This window comes from Bipolaris zeicola, assembly GCF_000523435.1.
Source record: "Bipolaris zeicola 26-R-13 unplaced genomic scaffold scaffold_117, whole genome shotgun sequence".
In the NCBI taxonomy this organism is placed as follows: Eukaryota; Fungi; Ascomycota; class Dothideomycetes; order Pleosporales; family Pleosporaceae; genus Bipolaris; species Bipolaris zeicola.
Genome location: NW_006912166.1, coordinates 16,752 through 40,222, shown reverse-complemented (window position 1 = coordinate 40,222; position 23,471 = coordinate 16,752). Strand labels below are relative to the sequence as shown.

Here is a 23,471-nt window from a genome sequence, read left to right as displayed (position 1 = left end):
ACTATGCAGTCCAAAAATACACCTCAACCCACTCCACCACCAGCGGCAACACCAACTGCAGCTCCGCCTCCGCGTGCTGCAGCTCCCACCTACACCATGAGCTGTGCCGACGCCCGCCGCAAGCAGCAACTCCGCAAGCAACTCAACAGCATCTGCGAGAAGGTGGCCACCAGATCCAAGGCCCTCATCGACACCAGGTACAAGTACTCCTGTATGGAGCACATGCAGGAGTACAAGCTCTACGTGTTCTTCGAGCCCGAAGTCAACCTGGCGATGCTCAGCATCACCTGCGAGCACCAGCGCCAGCAGATCGAAGAGGTTGTCAAGGCGCAGCTCGAGGTGGCAAGGTGGGCGAACTTGCTTACCATGGCGGAAGCAGAGGAGAAGCGGCTTGATGCCGAGTTCTGGGCGCTTGTCAACAAGTACAAGAAGGGTTGAGGAGGGGGTTGGATTCTGCTTCATGGATACTATGGTGTCTTTTCTTCTTTTCTATTCGATGCCGCTTCTACCCTGGCAGAGGGTTTGGCTTGCACCTTGAATACATGGATCGGAGCATTCGGGTAACACCGTGGTGGTTCTTTCACCTCAACGAGCATGGAAACGCCGTGACGCTGCGAGCTCGGCAGCGTTACCAAAACGAGCCCTCTACTATCCAATGATACTTCTCATCCTCCACATGTCAAATAAAATATTGATGCTATTGTGATTATTGTCTTCAATCCCTCACTGATGCCAAGTGCCGTCTCAATCGCAAGGGCACAATGCCCCACATACCCCAATTCTTCCTCACAAACGCACAAAGTATAGTCACAATCACAATCACATGCATGGCACAAAAGGAATCTTGGTGGTGAAAAAGGTATATGTTCAGAGCGCTATGCTACAAAAAGGGTATGTACTATACACAAAGAATCGAAGGCACTCGTCGTATCCAACGAACGAACGAACCTCAAAAAAAGAATTCCATCACGTCATCTCATGGCCGTGACGAACGGGTAAGCCATCATGGGAAAATGCTTACAGGAAAGCGCGAGCGTGGCGGCGGGCCTTGCTAGCAGAGCTGCTGGCCTTGCCCTCGAGCCAGGTGATGAAGGTGTCGAGGGTGAAGGTCTCGGGGAGGTTACCGCTTGAAGGAGCAGTGGAAGGAGCAGGGTTCTGGGCCTCAGGGGTGACGGAAGCAGTAGGAGCAGATGCGCTTGGCGAGGGAGCAGAAGGCGAGCTGGAGGGGGCAGATGAGGGAGCAGGCTTGGAGGGGGCAGGGGTGGAGCCAGAGCCAGAGCCGGAGCCAGCGCTCATGGGGGCAGGACCAGGGACGACGTAGCTGTCGAGCTTGCTCTGGTAGACGTCGAACTTGATACCGGGGTCGGTGGGAGTGTAGAGCTTGGTACCAACAACACCCTCGGGCTTCTCGGTACCGCTGCCGGTGACCTCAATGTTGACACACTGGGGGTAGTTCTGGGCACCGTTCTCCTGGCCAGCGGCGTGGAGCGCAATGATCTCGTGGCGGAAGACGTACTTGCCAGCGGCAAGGTTCTCAGGGACGGTAGTGGTCCAGGTGTTGTTGTTGGCAATCATCTTGACGGCAGCCCACTCGCCGTTCTCGTAACCAACACCCTCAATCTTGAACCACTTGAGGTCCTCCTTCTTGACAGACTGGATGTCGCCAGTGTAGGAAGCAGCGTAAGTGAGGACAGGACCAACGTGGGATGCGGGCCATGTGTTCCAGTGGAAGTCGATCTTGCCACCGGCGGGGATCTTGCCCATTGTGTCCGAGCTACCCTTGGGGCTACCGGCCTTGTGGCAGATGATATCGCCAGTGCCGAAATTGGATGGCTCTACGAAGCCGTTGTCGAGGTTCTCGGCATACCAGCCAAGGTGCTCAGGGACCTTGCCGCCTTGCTGCATGGCATAGTAGTACTCGATCAGGTAACCCTGCTCGTAGACGCCATTGAGGCTGACACCAGTGAGGGAACCGTGGGCAGAGGCGGTAGCAGCAAGAGCCGCGATGGCAGTGATGGTGGAGGCGAGAGTCTTGTACATTGTGGTAGATTGAGATGAATCTGGAAGAGGTTGAAGTTGTTCGATGGAAATGAATGTTCGATGGGAACGAAAGAATGTCTGCCGGCTTCACACAGTGAACGGACTTGATGAACGAATGTGCAGGAAAGAAGGGACGGGTATAGAAACCAACGAATTGAAGCTGTAGCGATGAAGGTACCGTTCCATAGGGGTACCTCAGGGCTCTATTTATCCAGTTGAGACCTGGTGCTCGGCAGCGTGGAACCCACGGCATGGCATGGGTGACTCGTGGAGGAATGCCCGGCACAACGGCACAAAACCAAAACGACTAAACAGAGCCTCCACCTGATATTGTTTTGATCGCCATATTTCCACTTTGAGCCTGACAAGCGACATTGGCAGGATGCATAGGACTCCACGCGCAAGCGGCAAGGCACAGCTATGGAACGGCAACGCATGGGTATGCCATCATATGGTGCAGATGATATGATTAACATGCATAGGGATGAGTCGGGTGGCCCGGAGAATTGGTAGTTCTGGTCTCAAGCGAGCGGGTCTAACCTGGCGGCATGAAGCCTGGGTAGCCACAATGTAGCCAGTGTTTTGCCCGTGCATATGGGCGTTAGCCAAGCGCTTGTTTTGTTGATGCCAAAGAAGATGCCGAGCAGGGAGGCATTGATCGTGGCGTCTGTCGGTGGCGCTACTGATGGGCCTGGCGTCTTGACATCGATGAACGGGAGACTTGGTGTTCATGCATTCGCCGGAACGTTCCGCCACCAACATGAGCGACCGTCCGGTCTGGAATACAGTAGTAGTGAGATTAATACTACTATCCAAACTCTGCCTTTGGTTTAACCCTTGGATTGCGTGCTGCAAACATACGCGTCATCACCAACTCGAAGCCTAAGTGCAAGTAAGTGGTCGGCCGTTGTGTGTACTGACATAGAAGCGCTTCGAACAGCGCGCGCGCAACGGCCATGCACCCCTAACAACGAAGACAATCCTGTTGCCCCACAGCTGTGCCGCTCTGTTCCTGACCTCGCTTGCCCACAGTAAGTATTGTTTCAAACATGAAACAGTGGATTTTTTTGCCCAGTACTAGTGCACCGGCGACAACTTCTCTGTTAAGAATCGTCCGCATATAACTGACCAGTCGAAACATCGTCGGCGAAATTGGGGTTGGACGCGGTGCCCGGGATTCGGTCAGTGATTACACTCTCGAATCCTAGACAGCATCGCCGGTGCTGCGCCGCCTTCTTTCATGCATTGCTTGTTATCGTTCTCTTTAGCCGGCTTTCAACCGCTGAGGCGAGGCGCCGTTTGTAGATGTTTCCAATATAGTTTTCGAAACGGGCAGGAGTTGAGTATGGCAGTAATCAGTCATCCCCCGCCTACCAGGACCAAATGTAGCGAAACCTTTACGCGAAATGGAGGCACATGCCTAGAGCTCGGCTTACACTGTAGCTTCCTCCAAGCTCAGGAGTGATAAATTATATGCTGATGTCTCTTGGTACCTTCTTCATCCAGTCGCCACAAGGAATGCCAGGTTCCCGTTCCTTGTGTCATGACACCATTCCAGAGAGAAGACTACGTTGACGTAGCGAGCTGTTAGACCTGAAGACGCATGTGCAAGGGGGGGGAGCCTTGCACAACTTTGTCTTTCCCGCAAACGCCCATGGGCGGCATGCACAGCGGACGCAATATTGAAGTATCCTTACCGTTAACACAGAAGCACTGCTTGCTCGGCGTAATGTTTCTGATAAATAAGTAGCCATCTTCGCAGTACGTACGCGGGATGTAGGCGGAGAGAGCGAGAGAAACAAGGACAGGCCACTGACGGAATTTCGCTGGTGTAGATTTACGGACGACGACTTCGCCGCTTTCATTGGCTTGCAGTCTACTCTAGCCACGCCTGGATACCGCCGACCATTAGCACAGCGATTCCCAATACCCATTGCGCAACTCCAAATGCACCCTGCACGTCTTTCTTCATAATCGCCCACAAAGCGGCAAATACTGCACTACTCAGGCCACAAATACCCACCGTAAACGCCCAAACACGTTGGGCCAGGAATCCTTCCACAAGATGAACACCCCACCCCATGCCGAACTCTAGCCGCTGACGCCGCTTTGGACTACGTAGATATGTTATCAGCTCGCTGTCATAATCGTTTGGATGCCTAAAAAGATGAAGGAGATAGGTGCTGCCGACAGGAGGTAGAAGGTCGTTTGGCTCAAACGTATATGGATGCTGTGATGCCCCCTGAGATTTCTCTGGGTTCCCAGCTGTAAGTACTGAAGAGGTCGCTGATCTCGGAGGCATAGATGGCGCGGCACGAATGTCAGCAAATCGATTGCGATGAACTTCGAATTGTACAAATTCGATAGTCGTTAGTCCACGCAGTCGTGTCCAGTTGTACCATCCGCGATGGAGCTGGTCGTAGTGCTCCCGTAGGGAAAGCGCTAGGTCTTTATCGCTTCTTATTCGGCCTTCGTTGACGTCGAGATGGACGATCTTGGGCGTAAGACGCCCCTCATTTGCGCAGGTGAGAAGCCACGATTCCTCAGCATAATTAGGCATGCGAATACTGAATGCGCTGTCTGCTCGCACACGGGACGAGTTGTACTTTGATGGATCACTGCCTCTAGACCATGGAGCAGATCCACCATATGTAGACGATGGCGTCGTCAGGGTTGACGCTCGACTAGAAGAGTCGAAGATAGAGGACACAGATGATACTGTGCTGCTCTGGCTGGCAGGGCTTTGATAAGTGTGTACTCTCGGACGGTTCAAGTAGGCTTCTAGAAGTCGGGCTGCATTCGGTCGTTGCTCAATGAAGTCATCATAAAGCGACTCTCCACATGCCTGTAGAGTATCAGTATTGCTAATCACAATTAGGAGATTAACACTTACACAAGTCCATCGAACGCGAACATGACCTCTCGGAACGGGCCGCTCAGGACCGACAGCATCTCGAAGCAGTTTGAATCCTTCATATACCTTGTCTGACAACGCACCAAATGCGAGGGCCCAGTACATCAACACCGGGTTGCGCATTCCGCTAGGTGCTGATCTGATCTCGGTTTCCGAAGGCAACACTATATCGCCAATACAATCTTCGTTCACCGGCTCAACAAAGTGGTTCATGGCAGGGTCTTGCGTATCCCCAATGTCTTGATCACCATTGCCTGGGTCCGAAACAACATCACTCAAAGTCTTCAAGGCTTCTCTGAGCGCCTCCGAATGACTCGCTTCTTGCAGCTCAGGCGAAGATTTTATATCATTATCATACACCTCACTCGGTGAATTCGATGATGATTTGTGGTTTCGCACCTTCGGTGGCCCTTTCCGCTGAGTCACTGGGGATACGTGGGCGGATCTTGTTTTGGGTACGTTGGTTTGTAACCGCAATCCATACTTGGACTTTGTGGGTACTTGGAGATCGTCTGCTGATGAATGACGGACGTTTCGGGGTTTTATCCTCCCGGCATATCTTACTGAATTCTGCCATGACCCATGGTCTTGGAAATTTCTGTCGGAATCCTTGGACTTGCGAGGTGATAGATGTTGAAACTGCCGCACGTTGGCCGAATTCGTGCCAATTTCATCAAACCAATCATCAATTTCAACGGTAGTTGAATTAGAGAGATTCTTGATAGATTTGTGAGCATCTGACCGTTTGAGATTCATGTTTGCGGTTCGGCAGTTTATACGGGGACGAGCCTTCTTCTCAACCCTTTTCCTAACTGGTCCAATAAGTGATAAGCCCCGAGTAGGTGTTTTGACAATGCTAGATACTGAACCTGATCGGCTTGGAATCAAGGACTCGCCAAAGGCCTGTTCCCCATCCACGTGCCGATCCATTGGGCGAAGATCGGAAATCAGGGTTTCCGCATCGCTCATGCCTTCTTCGGTGGTTGAAATTTGTACCAACCGCCTCCCTTCCAACCGCCTCGCATGTGATTCACCATTTGCACCAGATCCAGGAGTAATGGAATCTTGCGGCCGCCTGATACCATCTTCATTTGAAGTACCGATTTCACATATCGTGGCTCCATCGGCATGATTTATATCATTTAACGGCACAGAAAACGGTACAGAGTGAAGTTCGGCTGGCATAATTGCGGAGTCAAGCTCAGGGATGTTTGCTCGGGATCTGGTGGTGTCTGAACCCAGATCCACTTCAGCAATCTCATTCGAGTCGGTGGCGGATCCTTTCAAGAGTCGAACTACATAGCCTTTTCCTTTCTTCTTGATCTTGGCTTTGATATCGGCGAGACGCTTTGTCTGTGTGGACACTGTCGAATCACTCCGAGAAAACGATACATTCCAATCTGGTACAACTTTGTTGAGAAATTCAGGGGGCACATGGTCTAAATCGGCCCAGCCCTGTTTGTCCGAAAGTGGTGTCGTAGGTGGACTGGAAGTATCTCGCCTGGAATTTGCGTTATCCTTGGTAGCGCTATTGACTGTATTTGGAGGGTTGAACAGTGCACTCAAGAGCAATCCATCTGGTGATTGAAGCTTTGCACCAATGTCCAAGACAAGCTGAAATCGGCCTGGATTCTGAGCATCTTCCTGGAGTTTCAATGTAAATGGCACCGACTGCGTCTTTTCATACTGCGGAAGTGGAGCATCGCGTCCGTGGTCGACAGCCTCACGCTCATTGGTCGTTTGTGGAGACTGGTTGAAATGCAGTGGGACTGGGGAGGCTATTGTGGAAGCCTGGCGCAATGCGCTGTCAGCTATTAAACGTTCTTGCATGAACTGCAACGTTCCAGCCTTGCAACAGCCACAAAAAACCCTTCTATCGGAGCGTAATCGAGAAGTGGACTTACCATGTTGGCATAGCGTTCCCAGCGAAAAGCAGGAACGGAAGCCTGAGGGGCACAGAGAAGGACGAGGTATACACATTTTTGACCGGTGAGCACTAAAAGCGAGTGGATGGTGAGAAGGCTGCAGGCAGCTGCTGCGGCCGTTCGTGCACTGCCACCACCTCCTGCAGTGTGACGGACAAGGCTGCTGTGTTGCAAGGCTGATTGGAGATTCCTACAAGACAGGAGCCTGTTGAATACTGCGCACCTTCCACATCAAAACTTCTCGTGCTCTTGAACATGTTTTATTAGCTTTCCTGGATTTGCTGTTGTACAAGCTTTGCAAACTTGGCATATGAGCGAGTTCCTGGTTATGCGACGCCATTGTGCCGTTGCCGGCTGAATTGCGAACATCGAAAAGCCGTGGACAAGGTAGATGTGCTCATGGCGATATCAAGTTGGATGTGAGATAGAACAGGTCAGCGACAGAGACTATGCGCAAACAATGGAACCGTCGAAAAAGCGAGATGAAGTTGAGATATGCTTCGTGGCTGTCAGAATGGTGGACAGACAGTCGTGTCGCTCTTTCCCGCCCTCGCCAACATAACAACACCAACATTAACACCACGCGCCATGGTCCTAACCTTATTGCCCTGATGTAACCTTCTTTTCACGACCTGTTCGGCATAATAGCTTCAGTTATTCCAGGCACCAAGGACTTGGCTAAACTTATTCTGCAGTTGCTTGATCATGTGCGCTTGGTGGTCTGCTCGCCTAGTCCGTAGACAGCTTCTCTTCCGCACCTCGGCACGCTTCCGACATGGCTATTTGCTCACCTCAGCACACAAACTGACATCGCTCGGTCTATAAACCACCGGCTTCCCCGCAATAACAGACGATCCCTCCTGTCCACTATTTCTCCGTCTTGCGGCCTCGAGATTCCCCGCCATTGGGAAACGCGGGATGGACGCGAGTCAAGAAAATGCATCATGTATCCTAGGGTGATCATGACGTTACAGGACATGTTCCGTGCTTTTGGCCTGTTCAAGCGCCAGGAACATGGCCCAAAGCGGATATTTTCACCAAGAACGACCGTTATTGTTATGGGAAGTGAGCATTGGCGATGCTATATATAGCATTGTTTGTTCTCTCTCGCTTTCTGGTCATCTTGCAACAGCTCAAGCCGTCAAGATGCGTCTCTCAACCCTTTTCCTGTCATTGATTGGCGTGGTCTCCACCGCTGCCTCTGCGCTTCCTAAACGCCAGACCACACAACCCACTTTCTCCCGCAATGTTGTCTTCACCCCTCCAAGAAATGCTGGCTGGACTGATCCAAGTGTCCTCTATGCCCGCAGTGCACAGCTTGCCGACGGCTCCTTGCTCGCAACTTGGGAGAACTATTCCCCCGAGCCACCAAAGGTGTACTTTCCCATCTTCAAGTCTTCCGACGGCGGCCTCACATGGAGAGAAATCTCGCGCGTCCAGGACACCCAGTATGGCTATGGTCTGCGGTACCAGCCTTTCATCTACGTCTTACCCGAGAGCATTGGCGGCTTCCCGGCCGGAACAGTTCTGGTTTCAGGCTCAGCCATCCCCACGGACCTCTCCAGCACCCATATTGAACTTTACGCATCTCGAGACTCTGGACTGACCTGGACCTTCGTCTCTCATATTGCTGCTGGTGGTGAAGCTCGTCCCAACAACGGCTTGACACCTGTCTGGGAGCCCTTCCTGATGTTGCACAACAAGAAGTTGATCTGCTACTACTCCGATCAGCGCGAGAACGCCACCTACGGCCAGAAGATGGTCCACCAGACCACTACGGACCTCAAGACATGGGGCCCAGTTGTCAACGATGTCGCATACTCCAAGTACACTGACCGCCCAGGCATGCCCACTGTTGCCAAGCTGCCAAACGGACAATTTATCATGACTTACGAATACGGTGGTGGCCCTGCTATCCCCAACTCCTACCAGTTCCCCGTCTACTACAAGATTGTGTCCGACCCCGAAAAGTTTGGTCAAGCCCAAGGCATCAGCCTCAAGGCCACTGACGGCACTATTCCCAGTGGTTCGCCGTATGTGGTGTGGAGTTCGGTCGGTGGTGCAAACGGCACGATTATTGCAAGCGCACACAGCGGTTCGCAGGTCTTCATCAACAGGGGCCTTGGACAGGGCAACTGGATCAAGATCGACACACCTGAGGCCAGCTCCTACACAAGGCACCTTCGCGTCCTCAAGGACCAAACCAAATTGTTGCTCATGGGCGGAGGACAGCTGCCACCCAGCACCACCAACTCAATCACCGTTACCGTTGTTGATATCAGCAAGTGGTGATTGCGCGGTGTGCTGTGAGGATTCCCTGTACATTCTTCGTCAAATTTTGGATCTCCTATAATTACAGACCATTGTGGATACCATAAGACTACATAATGATAAATATAAGAGGTATATCATAGCTTGTAGTGAATGTGAAACCATAGTGAGCTTTCAACTTTTGACCGTGCCTAAATGTGTAGACATAATGATGACTGCCTATTTCTGTTGAACTTGCTCTTTTATTTGACTTGGATTTCCCAACGCATACAATCTTCCTGATTTGCGAAACAACATGGGCGACCCATTTCCTGTATACTGACTGAACAACTTATGGAAAACATAATAAGCGACAGGAACAACGACATGCGACTGCTAAGAGCTTTGAATCGAATTTTTTTCCAGCTGTAATTTCCGAAGGAGCAATAGTGACTGTCTTCTATGATAATACATGAAACCCGAGTTAAGCTGACACGAAGGCTACGCTTATTGCAATCTTACGCTCTTTTGTCCAATGCTGAGCCCGCACATGCAGTTCCGTGACATGGACAATGCTCAATCTTTGCTTTATTATTAGAATCGATACGCGGAGCCAATGACAGTGTTGGGTCAGGCCTGGAACCTCGGAATACTTCAGACGATCCAACACACCCCCACCCACCCACTAGCGCCGGGCCGACCATTCTTCCTAAGCGAGACCACCGTAGGCGCAAATTGAGCATCGCGGTAGTCATTGACACTTGCAGCAACCACCGTCAAGCCCGAACGCCTCCTCTCCCCCCAAACCGACAATCTCTTCTCCAATACCGACAAAATGGGTGGTGTTACCGTCAAGGACATTGAGTCTCACACTTTCGTGAAGGCGTACGCCGCTTTCTTGAAGCGTCAGGGAAAGCTCCCCATGTAAGCCTCTTTTCCCAAATCAGTACAGAGAAAGGACCAAAGCGCTAACTTTTTTCGCAGTCCAGGTTCGTCTCTATCCAGCGGGTGAAGGATGAAAAGCCTGAATCCCGTAAATGGGGGATAAACCTCAGTTCGCTGACTCTTATCTACAGGCTGGGTTGACACTGTCAAGACAAGCCGTACGTATAAACCCAACATCTTGAGAACGAGAGAAGAAATCAGTCGCGCAAACGGTCGTCTAACATTGCGCAGACTCCAATGAGCTCCCTCCCCAGGACATCGACTGGTTCTACGTCCGCGCCGCTGCCATTGCCCGCCACATCTACATGGTACGCGAAACCCTCGCACACACGGATTGAGGAGAAGAAGGACAAAAATACTGACGAAGTGAACAGCGCAAGACTGTCGGTGTAGGCCGCCTCCGCAAGGTCCACGGATCCACCAAGAACCGCGGCTCCCGCCCTTCCCACCACGTCGACGCTTCTGGCTCCGTTGACCGCAAGGTCATGCAGGCTCTCGAGAAGATTGGTGTCCTTGAGCAGGACGAGGACAAGGGTGGCCGCCGCATCACACAGTCTGGCCAGCGTGATTTGGACCGTATTGCGCAGACCACCCTCGAGGCCGAGGAGGAGGACGACGAGTAGATGTTTCGCACAGGATTGTGATGCGCGGGCAAAAAACACGGCTGTTCTAAGCATTTGATTGCGGGGCGGTTACGGATCTACACGGTTTTACGGCTTATGGCGTTGAAGACATGACTTCGCTGGGCCTGCTTTTAGCCTAGGACAACCAATGACACTGGGCTTGGGCCTGAAAAGCAACATGATACCCCTCACTCTTGTTTGGTGCTCTCTTCCTCTCTCTATTCGATTTGCAGTGAAATGATGATCATGACGACGTCCTTTTGCAATTCCTGTCATTGCTCAACAACTGCAACTTTTCTCTTTGTCTACGTTTTTAGTGCATGAAATTTCTACGGATACAAAAGCGGCTGCCACTGACACAGCTTTTAAAAAAGGTCAGTCATGGCGCCGTGACTAGCATCGCCTACTAGCCTTGCATACTTGGCCAGCACACCCCTCGTAACTGGCATGCTAGGCGGCACCCACGCCTTCAGCCTCTTCTCAATCTCCTCATCGCTCACGTCCATGTCTATCCTGTTCTTTTCCGCATCAATCGTGATCATGTCGCCATTCTGCACAACCGCAATGGGACCGCCTACAGCCGCCTCGGGGCAAATGTGACCCACGATGAAGCCGTGGGATGCGCCAGAATACCTACCGTCCGTGATCAAGGCGACATTGGTCAGCTTGGCACCCATGATGGCAGCCGAAGCTTTGAGTTGTTCCGGCATTCCGGGGCCACCCTTGGGACCCTCGTAGCGCACTACTACTACTACATTCTCGCCGTGTGGAATCTTGCCTTGGTTGAGCGCGCTGTCCAGCTCGTGCTCTTTGTTGAAGACGATGGCTTTACCCGTGAACTTCAAGCCTTCTTTTCCTGTAATCTTTGCTACGGCACCAGAGGGTGCGAGGTTACCGCGGAGAATCTCAATATGGCCAGTGGGTTTGATTGGGTTGCTTAGAGGGCGAATGAGGGTCTGATCTTGGGGCAAAGATGGGTATCCTTCGATGTTTTCCGCAAGTGTCTTTCCGGTCACAGTGGGAATGGAACCATCGAGTAGCTTAGCAGCGACGAGCAATTTCATAACAGAGGGCATGCCGCCAATCTCGAAAAGATCGGCTGCCATGTAACGGCCACTGGGAGCCAGATCAGCGAGAAAGGGTATTTTGTTTGAGACGCGTTGGAAATCGTCGAGAGTCAAGGGAACACCCGCTGTGCCGGCCATGGCGAGAAGATGTAAGACGGCATTTGTGGAGCCACCCAGCACCATCATCATGACAAGGGCGTTTTCGAAAGATGCTTTTGTGAGAAGTTTGCGCGGTGTAATGTTCTTTTCCATGCACACACGGATGGCAGCAGCAGCTTTGGCACATTCGCGCATCTTGGCGGGAGAGGTCGCAGGCGTAGTGGACGAGTTGGGTAGAGTAAGGCCCATTGCTGTGATTTGTTAGTGTATCGTAATAGTAAATAAGGCGAGTGAGAGCCTGCTGTACCTTCGATTGACGTAGACATGGTGTTTGCCGTGTACATGCCACCACAAGCGCCTGCACCGGGGCATGCATTTCTCTCAATGTCTTCCATGATCTCATCTGGTGAGAATTTACCCTCACTCGCGCTCTTCAAGTTTTTATATATGTATGCGCCGTGGCTCTCATAGCATGTAGAGATGTTGATGGGCTTCTTGAGTGTCTCTGAGTAGCCCGGCATTATGGAACCGCCATAAACCATGAGCGAAGGGCGGTTGTGTCTTGCGAATGCCATAATGACTCCTGGCATATTCTTATCACAACCCGGAATCGCTATGCAAGCATCGTGGTGCTGGGCACATGTAACGGTCTCAATGCTATCAGCTATTATTTCACGCGTTTGGAGAGAGAAGCGCATTCCTAGTCGAGATCAGTTCAAAGTTCGCAGGGTGTGGAGGAGTCATGATACCTTCGCCACCCATTGTGATGCCATCCGAGACACCGACGGTGTTGTACTGCCACGCAAGCATATTGTCGTTCTGGACATGCTTTTTGATTTCTTTGCCCAGGTCCAGCACTGTGGAATGTCAGCATGTTATGCGCACACGATTGACCGCTGCGCCTTAATGGTCTCGCCACACGTGGGCTAGATTAAGGAACTTACAGTGCATGCTGCAGTATTGTTAGTTTGTGGTCAAGCCATTTTTTTGCATGAGGGTCAAACGAACTTGCATGGATTGCCTTCCCACCAAACAGATGCTATACCAATATGAGGCTGCGTCTTCATTGCTTCTCGTGAGGGTACCCCAGCGGCATAGAGCATGGCCTATTATTTGGACTATGTCAACTACTGATGGAATTCAAATGGTGATGATAGCGAACCTGTGCTCCAGGGAAGTTATGGCCCGTGGTGAGCGTGGACGAGTACTTGTTGAGTGCTGGCTGGCCATTTTCATTTTTCGCATCGTCTGGAAGATGTGGAAAACTGAGAAAACGCGGCTCCTCTGGCTCCCGTTGCTTCTGAAGGTTCTTAGGGTCCATTTTTGAGGCAGCCGAAAACGGGGTCTATGTCAGATATGGCAATTGAACGGGTAGGCGAAAAAGGAAATCACGGCGAGAGGGAAAATTGACAGAAAGGAAAAAGGTGTGGTATTGCGGGAGCGAGATAGTGAGGATAGCTAATCGATACCGCGTGTACCCAGGTACTCCCGGAACAGGGGCACTGGCACAGTCTAACATGGCTAGGGCTGTCCAAAGTACTCGCGTCGACGTATATGTGGGCCATGGTCATGCCTCTATCAATGTCGTCTGGGCCCAAACCATGGCGGAAGGAGGGGTATCGTGGAGCATGACAAGTGCGAGTCCAGGGCCGGAAGGCTACGCGTTGTGTGTCGTCCATGGACAGTGAGCAGCAGCCAATGCGACCGGACGAGATGAAGCCGAACTATGGCGATTGGGCCAGGCAGTATGCTAGCGGATCCATGGTCGCGCTGGCGTTGGGGTGGTAGCGTGAAAGGTTTCCTCCGCGGTATCAAGTCCCGAAGTGCGCCACATCGGACTTGTAGCGTGGCCTGGCGCCTGGGCAGTGGGTGCGACATGTGCTGGCCCACCGCCAGAGTGCGGCGCTTTCAACGGCGCAATGCTACCTGTCTTCTGGAAGGCCGAGGTCCGCCACCGCTTTTGCGGCTCGGCTAGCAATGGCATTGACAGGCACACTTGGTGTAAAGTATATGTAAGGACACTAGCATAGTGGTGCGTATATAGACCAAGTGCGGAGTTTCTGAATGCAAATGCTCTGCTACGTAAAGTAGAATCCATGTCGGATCAAAAGTGGGACGTGGCCCAGAAGGAATACCGTGTGTTTGTCGGCATCTTCCCTCGGGATCCGCTAGAGTCAATGGGTAAATCCAACGCGCGCCTGTGCAAATCGAGGTAGGCCGACCTACACACTCTCCCTGGTGCTCATCGGGGAGTGAAAAAAAACCTGTCGGGACAGATGGCTTGAGGGCGTGGGGGAGGAGCTGTAGTGACGTCACGATGGATCTGGCAAGTGGAGGGTCGGACGGGAAGAACAGACTGTGGGGGTGGATTGATAGGAGGAAGAGAAACAAGAAGAAGAAGGTGACGATAAAGAAGAGGGAGACGGTGAAAAGCTGCGATAGGGCTGAGGGTGGTGGCGTCCAGTCAGCCCTGCCAAGTTGCACGATGCAAGGCAGAGGCGTCGCTCCCGCATCGGGGCTACGAGTGGCAGGAGCGCGCACCCAACCGCCAACGTCATTTTGCCCATTGCCCGCCAGAGTCACAACAACCACCAAAACTCTGCAGTTAGGGAAACAACCACCACCACAACCACAACACCACGGCTACCACCATCGTCACCCATAAACAAGTCATCTCCGGTGGCTGCCGGCCCTACGTAGATTCTCCATCCAGCAAGCTCCATCCCAGCCTCGTCATCGCCCGCCCGCAACTCCATCTCGCGTAATTCCTTTTGGACAGGATGCCCATCCACATCGCACAATTCGCCCAGCTGCTGATGACGAGGCATTGCTAGCCCTGTATTTGTTGTTCGTCCAACGTGCCCGCCTCTCCCCGTACCAAACTTTCCAGGCACCGGCTCGTTCCCGCCAGCAGTTGGGGCACGAGTCCTTCTATCCGATTCCATTGGCTGGCCCCAGATCGCCCGTCACCTTGCTGCACGCCAGCACTCCCACGGCCCGTTGGATATACATCCACCGTCGTTCCACGCCAAAGTCTATGGAGCCTCATTCGCGTCCTTGCACGGCCCAGAATGGCACGTTGCGTCTTCCACAGGCTCTGCTGTCACTCCTGAAGACCACTCTTGCAGGCTCGCCCAGCCATCCAGTGACACAGACCGACTCCCACCTGGTCCCCTGGAACGCCGCGGATATAAACAAGTCGGCCTACCGTTTCCTCAACCTGCTCACTCCCTTCGTACTCCGCCGCGGCAATTGGTCTTTGACTCCTGCGGGCATGGTTGAGTTGACAGCGCTGTGTGGAGTCGCGTCTGCACTTTGGATCCGGAGGAAAAGGGGTGGTAAGACCAGGCCTGGGGGAACTCAGCACGCATCCGAGGCCGCAACCGGTACGTTGGTTTTGTCAGATTAACAACCCGTCCATCTTATCACGTGGCCCAGCTAATGCACATGTCCAAGTACTAAGCTTATCGCGCTAACGCTCCATAGATGATGCTGCCATTACCGACCCAGCTCTGATAAAAAAGTACTCTACAGTCAAGTCCTACACCGTGCCCTCTACTGGCTTCACTTATCCTCAACTGCGTACCTTTTATCGTCCACACCACCAAGAAAGCAAGCTACCAAAGGACCCCTGCCCGATTCCCCTTCTGGTCTTCGTCCATGGTCTTGGCGGATCTATTGCCCAATTCAGTCCTATCCTTATCAGTCTTTCCAATCTAGCACCATGCTTGGCCCTAGACTTCCCTGGATGCGGTGCGTCGACTTTTGAGCCAAAGGCATGGGAAGCCTACACGACCGAGGCCCTTGTACATCTTCTTGCAGTCGTCATTGAAGAACATCGTGCAGTCGACGAAAGACAGCCTGTCGTTCTGGTCGGCCATAGCATGGGCTGCTCTCTGGCTGCCCTACTAGCCTCCCCTACCTCTCCACATGCCCATCTTCTATCGCAATACGTCAGCGGCTTGATTGCTATATGTCCACAAGCCGAGCCTCCGACTGAGAGAGAAGTCAAACAACTGCAGTACCTCTCGTCAGTGCCACCAGTCGTATTTGACCTGGGAAGACGCTGGGATCGGAAAGGGGGTATTGCCAGCAAGAGTGTTTTACGCATGACAGGAGCAGATGCAGACGTGGAGACGAGAAGAATGCAACTGCTTTTCAACCAACAAAGCCGAAGTGCTGTCTGGCAGAGGATGGCACGAGGCATGTGCCCTGATTACTCCGATGGCTCACCAAAGGGCGGCCTTCCCGGAAGACAGGTCTGGAGTGGCCTAAACATGCCCGTGTTCCTCACTGCCGGCGAGATGGACGGCGTGACACCAGCTTCCAATGTCAAACGCGTCGTGGAATTCTTGGGGAGAGATGTTAGTGCCATTGAGCCACCAAGCGAGAGGGCTAGTCTACCTATCGCAGCTGCACCATTTGTTCCTGCCTCTATCATATCAGAGGTGCCCACGAAAGAGCACAAAGATTCGGGCATCGACGCAAGGGACTTGCCACGATGCGAAGAAGACAACAAGACGATTGAATCAACTTCTGTATCCACTGCTGACGGCAGTCTTGTGTCCACTGAGGATGGTACCAGAGAGGGAAGTATGACCACTGCAGACGGTCCGCTTCTCTCGGGAACTTCAACGTCATCGTCAACCACGCCATCACCTCACCCACGCAAGCTTGTTGTTAAGACAGCAATCATGCCCAAGCCAGCAGCTCACTCTCTACTCTTTGCTCCATCTACCTCGCGTATCATAGCCGGGCTTATAGGTACTTTCTTTGCTGACTACATCGATCCTCGTCTATCATTGGCTTGGCAACTCAGTTACCTGTCGACCGAAGGCAAATGGGACGTGAAGAATCTCGAAAAGTGGAAGGCAGTGCAGCCGGTGTCTGCACCCATTGCCAACGTCTTCCGGGCGATGAAGACGCTTAGAGAAGTCGACGAGGAGCATACGCCCAAGGTGCTTACAAAGAAGTGGGCTGGCAAGCTCTGCGCCGTTATTGACATCTCGCACGACAATCCCGTCTACGACCCCAAAGGCTTGGAAGAGGGCGGTATTCCGTACCACAAGTTCCCGACTGTGTCGAAGCAGCCTCCACAACCCGCCGAGGTCAAGGAGTTTTTCGATCTCGTCGACAGAATTCGAGCTGAACAGCGGCCCGGTCTTATTGGTGTCCATTGCCACTACGGCTTCAACCGCACTGGCTTCTTCCTAGTGTCGTATCTGATTGAGCGTCTGGGATACAAGGTCGAAGATGCACTGGATGCGTTCCAGCAAGCGCGCCCACCGGGTATCCGCCACTCGCATTTCATTGACGCCTTGTATGTTCGCTACTGCCAGGGTCTCAAGAGAGCACCAACTCTGTGAAGGGTAGCCTTGTCATCAGATGCGTTGTTGCGGTGCTTTTTTTTCTTCTTCTTCTTTAGTCGATCCAACTTTTTTTTCCCTTCTTTGTTGTGTGCATTTTGTTAGCGTTTGGGTTCGGTTGGGGTAGGCTTCTTGTTGTATGAGTATAACCAATTCTCACAAAGGTTCCCCTTTTTTGTAATCGGTATTTTAGGTTGGGTATAGCGTAAGCGTTTTTGGCGTTTTTGGCGTTTTTTTCCTTCTTTTCTTCTCTTTTTTTTCTCTCGTTTGTACAATCGGGGGTCAGGTTCGGGGATGGGATTTCGGTATTTGTGTTATCAGGACACATACATATAGAGATTCAAGTCTATAATCATCACTATGGTTATCATTAGACACTTTGAGATTCGCGTCTTGTATGGTCTTTCTCTCTCTCTTCTCTGCTACAGAATCGCGATTACATGGCCTTCTTTACTTCCTCTCAGTTACTCTCGTTACACATGCCGTGTGGGGCATCCCCCATGTCTATTCGTTCAAACGTGTTAATCTAGCAACAACATCACCCATTATTCCAATAATTCTAGACAGAGAAGGACATTTGTTCAAAAGGTTGGAAACAATTCTTTTTTTTCTTTCATATCTAAATTCTCTCTCTTTCTTTGCAAACAAGTTTCGTTTACTAGGGGCAATGAACAACCCTTCTTCTTCTAACGATTTGTTCTGCCCTAATCGCCACCGTCTGTCTTGTTTTTTTCCCTCTCCTTCTTTCTTTCTTTCCTTCGCCCGTTTCCGTTTCCGTTTCCGTTTCGGGGTGTTTTTTTTCTTTGCTTTATCCCGCGGAAAACCGGAGGGAGAGGGGAAAAAAAGGAAAGAAGGGGGGTTCCGCCGTTTGATTTACTTTGACGGGTGCTCATGTTTGTGAGATGAGTTTAGTTAAAAAGAGACAGGGTGAGAGAGAAAGAAAAAAAGGGGGTGTTGGCAAGATGGAAGATGGGATGAAAAGAAAAATAGTACAACTACATTGATTGGGAACCGTGGGTGTGTTCTTCCTCTTCTTCCTCTGATGAACATGATGATGATGATGACGATGACGATGACGATGATAGTAATAATGATAATAGCGACAATGATGGTGGAACGAGAGAAGAGAAAAGTAAATAGGAAAGAGAACATTGATATCCTCCACATCGTCGTTCATCATTCAAAAGTTTCCCCTGCCAGATCATGATATAGCTTTTGATCCTAGCCTCGTGAAAATCCTTCCCTTCTTCGATCAACCCGTTTTTTCCCCTTTCCCTTCGCCTTGATTCTTTTGCTCCTTTTCCTTCTTCCATGGTAAAAAAAAGAGTAGCTTTAAATAAGCTCGTACATGGCCCCGTTAAGAAGTTTAGTCTGGTCTTGAGACTTTCCACCGCAGCGCCTCGCAATGCATTCGTCAATGTAGCTAGAAATAAGACAAGAGGTTGAAGCGAATGTGTTGAAAAATAAAGCAAGTTTTGAATGCTCGTGTACTGCGTAGGCCTTGTGGTCAGTCAGAGTTACTACAATTTCTTGGTCCTGGCGCTTGGGCTGATGGCACAGCCGTATGGAGGGGTGGCTGGCCCGGGTCCCCAGGTGGTTGTGAGGTGGGTTGGAATACCCTGCTCGAATGTCTGTACACTCACTCTCATAGTAACGGGAGCAAGCTGTCATGTCGAAGTCACAACCTCTGTTCTTGAGACTGGGGTTCCGGGGTCGTCTCTACACCCTCCATAGCGCCACCCTCCTTGCTTCGTGGAAAGACAGTGCCCTCGGTAGTAGTGGGTGTTCCAAGCCTTTCGGTGGGGTACTTTTCGAGGTCCTTGTGGCTAGTTGAGAAGGTCGATATGACCGGAGTATAGTTCTGAGGATGATCAGCCTGTGTGGGCGTCTTGGCCTCTGGCCCAGCAGAAACGGGGCTCAGCAGACTTTCTGGTCCGTGCTTGCCTTCGGGAAGTTGTAATTCGGGTTGCGAGTGGATAGCACCTACTAGGCCGTTCCAGCCTCCTTCGATGTCGCGGAGCAGGCGCACATACTCCTCCGGTACTAGACCGCTCTCCCCGGTCTTTGGGTCTTGGGCCACTAGCCAGCCTTGGCCATGTCTATAGGATACTAGGATGACCTGGCCTTCTACCAACGGTAGTTCATTATCATTTTCACGGGCAAAGTCGAACAAGGCAACAGCCTTGCCGTGCATCTCTTCGTCGGGTGAAGCAATGGTAAACTGGTAGTCGCGTGAAAAGCGGCTGTCGTCGTATATGTAGTCTTCAGGCTCGGACATGTCGTCGTCTGAATCGTATGGCGGGCCTTGTTGGAGGGCTGTATCGGCGTCGGCATATGCGCGTGGGGGCAGGGTTGTCGCAAAGTGGGAATCACGTCGTGACGCACCTTCGGGTACGCCGAGTCGGGATGACTCTGGCGGGTATGTAATGTACTCGCTGCTGGAACCATTAGCAGTATCGTCGTTGCCGAATTGGCTGCTGTCGCCATTGAGGGGCAGAATGGAACTGCGCCGTTGTTCTTCCGGGTATCCTCTGCGCCCACGTGTGTGATCAAAATTGACAATGTTGGACTTGTGCTTCTTGTGCCGTGCGCCGTGGTGGCTAGTGACTACGGGGCTGGAGATATCTTCGTCCTCGCTGTATGGTGGGCCTCCATCGTACGAGGTTTGGGGGAGTTGTTCGCCTTCCTTCTCGTCCCACGACCCCGCCGACCAGCCGCTTCGTTCGTTGCGCCATGCTACCGGAGGTGGGTCCGAAAGTCTCCGGCTATGTTCGCTTGCGGGAGTGGATATGTCTGATGGCTGTTCTGGGAGGGGACCGTAGAACAGAGGATGGAGCGGGTCGTAAGCAAAGTCGCGCACCAGTGAGTAAGGTAGGCTCGAGTGGAAGATGGGAAAGGCGGTTGATTGCGGCCGTGAGCGTACCGACTGGTGGGTGTTTGATGTGTTTGAGATGTTTGAGAAGGTTGAGAGACGCTTGTTGAGGTAGGAGCTGGCGCGCTCCAGCTTGGCCTTGGAAGGCGGGGAGGTGACAAGTGGGGGTAGTGAGGTGCGGTTGACACCTGTTTGCGCAGCATTGGGGTCGCTACGTGGGGACAGGACATCGGCAGCCATATTTTGGTCAGGCTGATGTGGGCGCACTGCAGCCGGTTCCGTGGGTTTGTCTAGCCGTTGGGTGTAGACTGGCGTGTCTGGAGCGGTGCCGGTGTCGGTCATGCGCAATAGATTTGGGGGGTGGGGTGGTTAGAGTCGAGACTGAATAGTCAGCAGTGGTCTATATGAGTGTGCTGGAAGCGCAGCAGAAGGCAGTGTAGCGGGCAGTGCGGGCAGCAAGGCGGCGCACCAGACGGATAAAGTTGGCGTAATCGGGAATGAGCACACGAGAGCACCGGCGCAATTGGCACTGGGTGGGCCAGGTCGCGAGGCGCACAAGCAGGGCTAGAGCGAGCGAGCCAGAGATGAGGGCTCTGAGGGTGGTGGAGCGGGAGCGGTTCTGGTTCTGGGAGATGATGGCGGCGCAAGTGGATGCAGATGGGCGTGTGGATGGAAGAAGGCGGGCGATGGCCAATGGGTTGGCGGGCGCACTCGAGGGCTTGAGAGAGGCGGGCGTGGCGATTGGGGGCAGGGTCCGTGTGAGAGAAGAATGTTTGGGCAGTGAAGCGGCTGGAGAAGGAGTGGATGGGGTTGTGGGGGTGCAGGCACAGGACTGGCGCTAGGGCTTGGCAGTGAAGGATGCAACAGTTGCGCGCCTGACGGGTAATGTCGAGGCTTCGGGAGTGTCTCGGCAGGGAGCGAGGACACGGCGTCGAGAGCAGTCAGTGGAGCGGCGCGTGGTGGACGAAGGCGGGTTGAGGATGGATGCTCTATTTTTGGGACGGGCTGGCGGGGGACATGCTAGACGCCGGTTGTGCGTTTCAGAATCAGTCCAAGGCGCTGCGGGCGTACAGAGCCATGTGGTGGTGGTAGTGGTAGTAGTAGTGGTAGTGGACGTGGGGAGGGTGGAATGGAGCAGAGGAGCAGCGCAATGGTTCATGCCATGTAGTAGATAGTAGCAAGTAGTCGGGAATAGTAGGTACTAGCTACTAGCATCGACGAGGGGCTGTGTCTGTGTGCGAGTGTCCGTGTGCGTGCGTGTGAGTTGTTGCGTGTGTTCAGCCTTGGAGGCGTGCAAACCGCTCCGGCTTAGCCCTGTTGGCCTCTAGATTGTTTCAGGCGGTGGGGGCTAGCTGCTTGCAGACGACCCACGCCGACTGTGCTTGCACCACAGCGAGGAACTTCCCTGGCCAGCCTTCACCGTACGCTGTCACGCTCCCAAAAGGCTCCCAAACGCATAACCTGTCCGGCCTGCCTGTGTTGCTGAATCTCCATGTCCCTTGTCCGCGCACGCTGTCTGACAGGCAGGCCGAGCCGTGCCGTGTCCTGATCGGGCCACAGACGCTCTGCTTGCGCAATACCTACCCACCACAATCTCACCACGCCCAACAAGCCCGCCCGGCCGAGAGCGACAGCATCCAGGAACAGGAAGCGAGGCCCATGTCCATGGCACCGCGCCGGGCCCACGGCATACTATACTTACTTACTCGGGTGCCATGACATACCTGCATGTATGTAGCATCATGGTACCTATACTAGCAGTCCTTAGCATCTAGTATTGGCAGTAGCATCAGGCGTGACAGTCGTAGTAGGTAGCAGCCTTCGTAGCCCCTCCATTGCGCCGTTTGGGTGTGCGTGACGCTTGGTACTCGGCCTGCCCCGCCTGCGCGTAGCCTCGAGCACGGCCCGCTTAGTCAGCCCCGCTACTCCAGCACAATGACTTGCTGAGCTCGACAAAGCTTGCTCCTCCACTGGCTTCGTGCCTTTCACAAGCAAACATCCTCCACCACCACCACCACCACCACCACATCAACCCCCCTTTGACCTCACCCTCATCCCTCTCGTGTCGGGGGCTATGACCTCGACCACGACTCCTGTATACTGTACGTCTCCAGTCCCCCCTCGCTCGCCTCCCGCCCCTTCCTGCTGCCCGCCCTGCCTGTGAGATGATGAACACATATTGGAGCTGTCCTAGGCACTAGCCTTTGAGGACTCTCAATAATAATATACACTGAAAATTCTGAACCTCGCGTGATCACCGCCACTGTTGCTGCATACAAGCATGTAGAACCACGACTGACTTTGGTGAAGAATTTGCAGAGCTGCGCCCAAAGACGCGACGAGAAAAAAAAATATGTCCGCCGACCCACGACTACGCGCGAGGCAGCAACAGCAACAGGCAACGCCTACAGCTGTGCCTCCACCTCCTCCGCCCCCGCCCGCCGAACCCCAGCCTATGGGCATGGACGGTGCCGGCGACGCCCAGCCAGACCAGAATGTAGTCCCCGACAACAGTTTCAAGCTAAAGTTTTGCACTGTGTGTGCTAGTAACCAGAACCGGTATGTACATGCTTTGCTCTTCCCACTCCTTGACCCTAACTCGGTCAGCTCCATGGAAGCTCATCTCCAACTGGCCTCAGCCCATCTCCCAACTATCAGTTTCGGAACCGGCTCCCTCGTGCGTCTGCCCGGCCCGACAATCACCCAGCCCAATGTGTATCACTTTAATAGTACCACCTACCGTGCCATCCATGATGAGCTCGCCGAGCAAAACGCCGCTCTCTACACCAACAACGGTCTGCTCAACATGTTGGGTCGTAATTTAAACATCAAGGGTTACCCTGAGCGCTTCCAGGACTGGGTCCCCGGCAAGCCTCGCCTTGACCATGCCGAGGACAAGGGCTCCCAAGGTACTGAGGCTGGAGTAGTTGACGTCGTCATCACCTGTGAAGAACGTTGTTTTGATGCCGTGCTTGAAGATCTACATAACAAGGGCGGAAAGCTCAACCGGCCTGTCCATGTCTTCAATGTCGACATCAAGGACAACCACGAGGAAGCCCTTGTTGGCGGCAAAGCTATTCTAGATCTTGCTCTCAGTCTGAATGAAGCTGCTGCAAAAGAGCGTGAGATATATGGTGACAGCGGATGGCAGTCTGGTGGCGGTGCTGCTCGTTCGGGCTTTGACGAGCGTGTCCCCGAGATTCTCGCGACATGGCAAGAGCGCTGGCCAAACATGCCCGCGCTCTGGAGTCTTGCATGGTTTTGATTTCACCTCATATGACGTTTGATCTTTTGTTTTCTTGCTAGCTACACAGCCTTTGATACCCATTTGCATAGCGAGGTGTTCGGAGTATCACATTGACCAGTTGAT

At 52.8% G+C, this 23,471-nt stretch overlaps 10 protein-coding genes across 10 annotated transcripts; 6 read left to right on the top strand and 4 right to left on the bottom strand.

Moving 5' to 3' along the window:
* Positions 1-3: 3 nt before the first annotated feature.
* COCCADRAFT_6466 (uncharacterized protein) lies at positions 4-438 on the top strand (the record flags this gene model as incomplete). Its single annotated transcript, XM_007715806.1, has 1 exon — positions 4-438. The coding sequence occupies one exon, from the start codon at positions 4-6 to the stop codon at positions 436-438; it is 435 nt and encodes a 144-aa protein (XP_007713996.1).
* A 579-nt stretch (positions 439-1,017) lies between these two features.
* On the bottom strand, positions 1,018-2,040 carry COCCADRAFT_27639 (lytic polysaccharide monooxygenase; the record flags this gene model as incomplete). Its single annotated transcript, XM_007715813.1, has 1 exon — positions 1,018-2,040. One exon carries the CDS (start codon positions 2,038-2,040, stop codon positions 1,018-1,020), a length of 1,023 nt encoding a protein of 340 aa, XP_007714003.1.
* A 1,876-nt stretch (positions 2,041-3,916) lies between these two features.
* COCCADRAFT_38258 (uncharacterized protein) lies at positions 3,917-6,861 on the bottom strand (the record flags this gene model as incomplete). The annotated part of the gene is made up of 3 exons (XM_007715828.1): positions 3,917-4,885; positions 4,934-6,745; positions 6,859-6,861. The coding sequence occupies 3 exons, from the start codon at positions 6,859-6,861 to the stop codon at positions 3,917-3,919; spliced, it is 2,784 nt and encodes a 927-aa protein (XP_007714018.1).
* A 1,164-nt stretch (positions 6,862-8,025) lies between these two features.
* COCCADRAFT_27637 (glycoside hydrolase family 93 protein) lies at positions 8,026-9,171 on the top strand (the record flags this gene model as incomplete). The annotated part of the gene is made up of 1 exon (XM_007715812.1): positions 8,026-9,171. The coding sequence occupies one exon, from the start codon at positions 8,026-8,028 to the stop codon at positions 9,169-9,171; it is 1,146 nt and encodes a 381-aa protein (XP_007714002.1).
* A 793-nt stretch (positions 9,172-9,964) lies between these two features.
* Positions 9,965-10,697, top strand: COCCADRAFT_100666 (uncharacterized protein; the record flags this gene model as incomplete). Its single annotated transcript, XM_007715827.1, has 5 exons — positions 9,965-10,053; positions 10,114-10,118; positions 10,206-10,232; positions 10,306-10,382; positions 10,449-10,697. 5 exons carry the CDS (start codon positions 9,965-9,967, stop codon positions 10,695-10,697), a joined length of 447 nt encoding a protein of 148 aa, XP_007714017.1.
* Positions 10,698-11,062: 365 nt separating this feature from the next.
* On the bottom strand, positions 11,063-13,184 carry COCCADRAFT_100667 (uncharacterized protein; the record flags this gene model as incomplete). The annotated part of the gene is made up of 6 exons (XM_007715826.1): positions 11,063-12,114; positions 12,171-12,563; positions 12,613-12,720; positions 12,808-12,815; positions 12,872-12,969; positions 13,026-13,184. The coding sequence occupies 6 exons, from the start codon at positions 13,182-13,184 to the stop codon at positions 11,063-11,065; spliced, it is 1,818 nt and encodes a 605-aa protein (XP_007714016.1).
* Positions 13,185-14,348: 1,164 nt separating this feature from the next.
* Positions 14,349-14,528, top strand: COCCADRAFT_100632 (uncharacterized protein; the record flags this gene model as incomplete). The annotated part of the gene is made up of 1 exon (XM_007715825.1): positions 14,349-14,528. The coding sequence occupies one exon, from the start codon at positions 14,349-14,351 to the stop codon at positions 14,526-14,528; it is 180 nt and encodes a 59-aa protein (XP_007714015.1).
* Positions 14,529-14,900: 372 nt separating this feature from the next.
* On the top strand, positions 14,901-17,229 carry COCCADRAFT_38254 (uncharacterized protein; the record flags this gene model as incomplete). The annotated part of the gene is made up of 2 exons (XM_007715824.1): positions 14,901-15,249; positions 15,350-17,229. The coding sequence occupies 2 exons, from the start codon at positions 14,901-14,903 to the stop codon at positions 17,227-17,229; spliced, it is 2,229 nt and encodes a 742-aa protein (XP_007714014.1).
* Positions 17,230-18,907: 1,678 nt separating this feature from the next.
* COCCADRAFT_100630 (uncharacterized protein) lies at positions 18,908-20,341 on the bottom strand (the record flags this gene model as incomplete). Its single annotated transcript, XM_007715823.1, has 1 exon — positions 18,908-20,341. One exon carries the CDS (start codon positions 20,339-20,341, stop codon positions 18,908-18,910), a length of 1,434 nt encoding a protein of 477 aa, XP_007714013.1.
* Positions 20,342-22,454: 2,113 nt separating this feature from the next.
* Positions 22,455-23,366, top strand: COCCADRAFT_100634 (uncharacterized protein; the record flags this gene model as incomplete). The annotated part of the gene is made up of 2 exons (XM_007715822.1): positions 22,455-22,660; positions 22,709-23,366. The coding sequence occupies 2 exons, from the start codon at positions 22,455-22,457 to the stop codon at positions 23,364-23,366; spliced, it is 864 nt and encodes a 287-aa protein (XP_007714012.1).
* Positions 23,367-23,471: the final 105 nt, after the last annotated feature.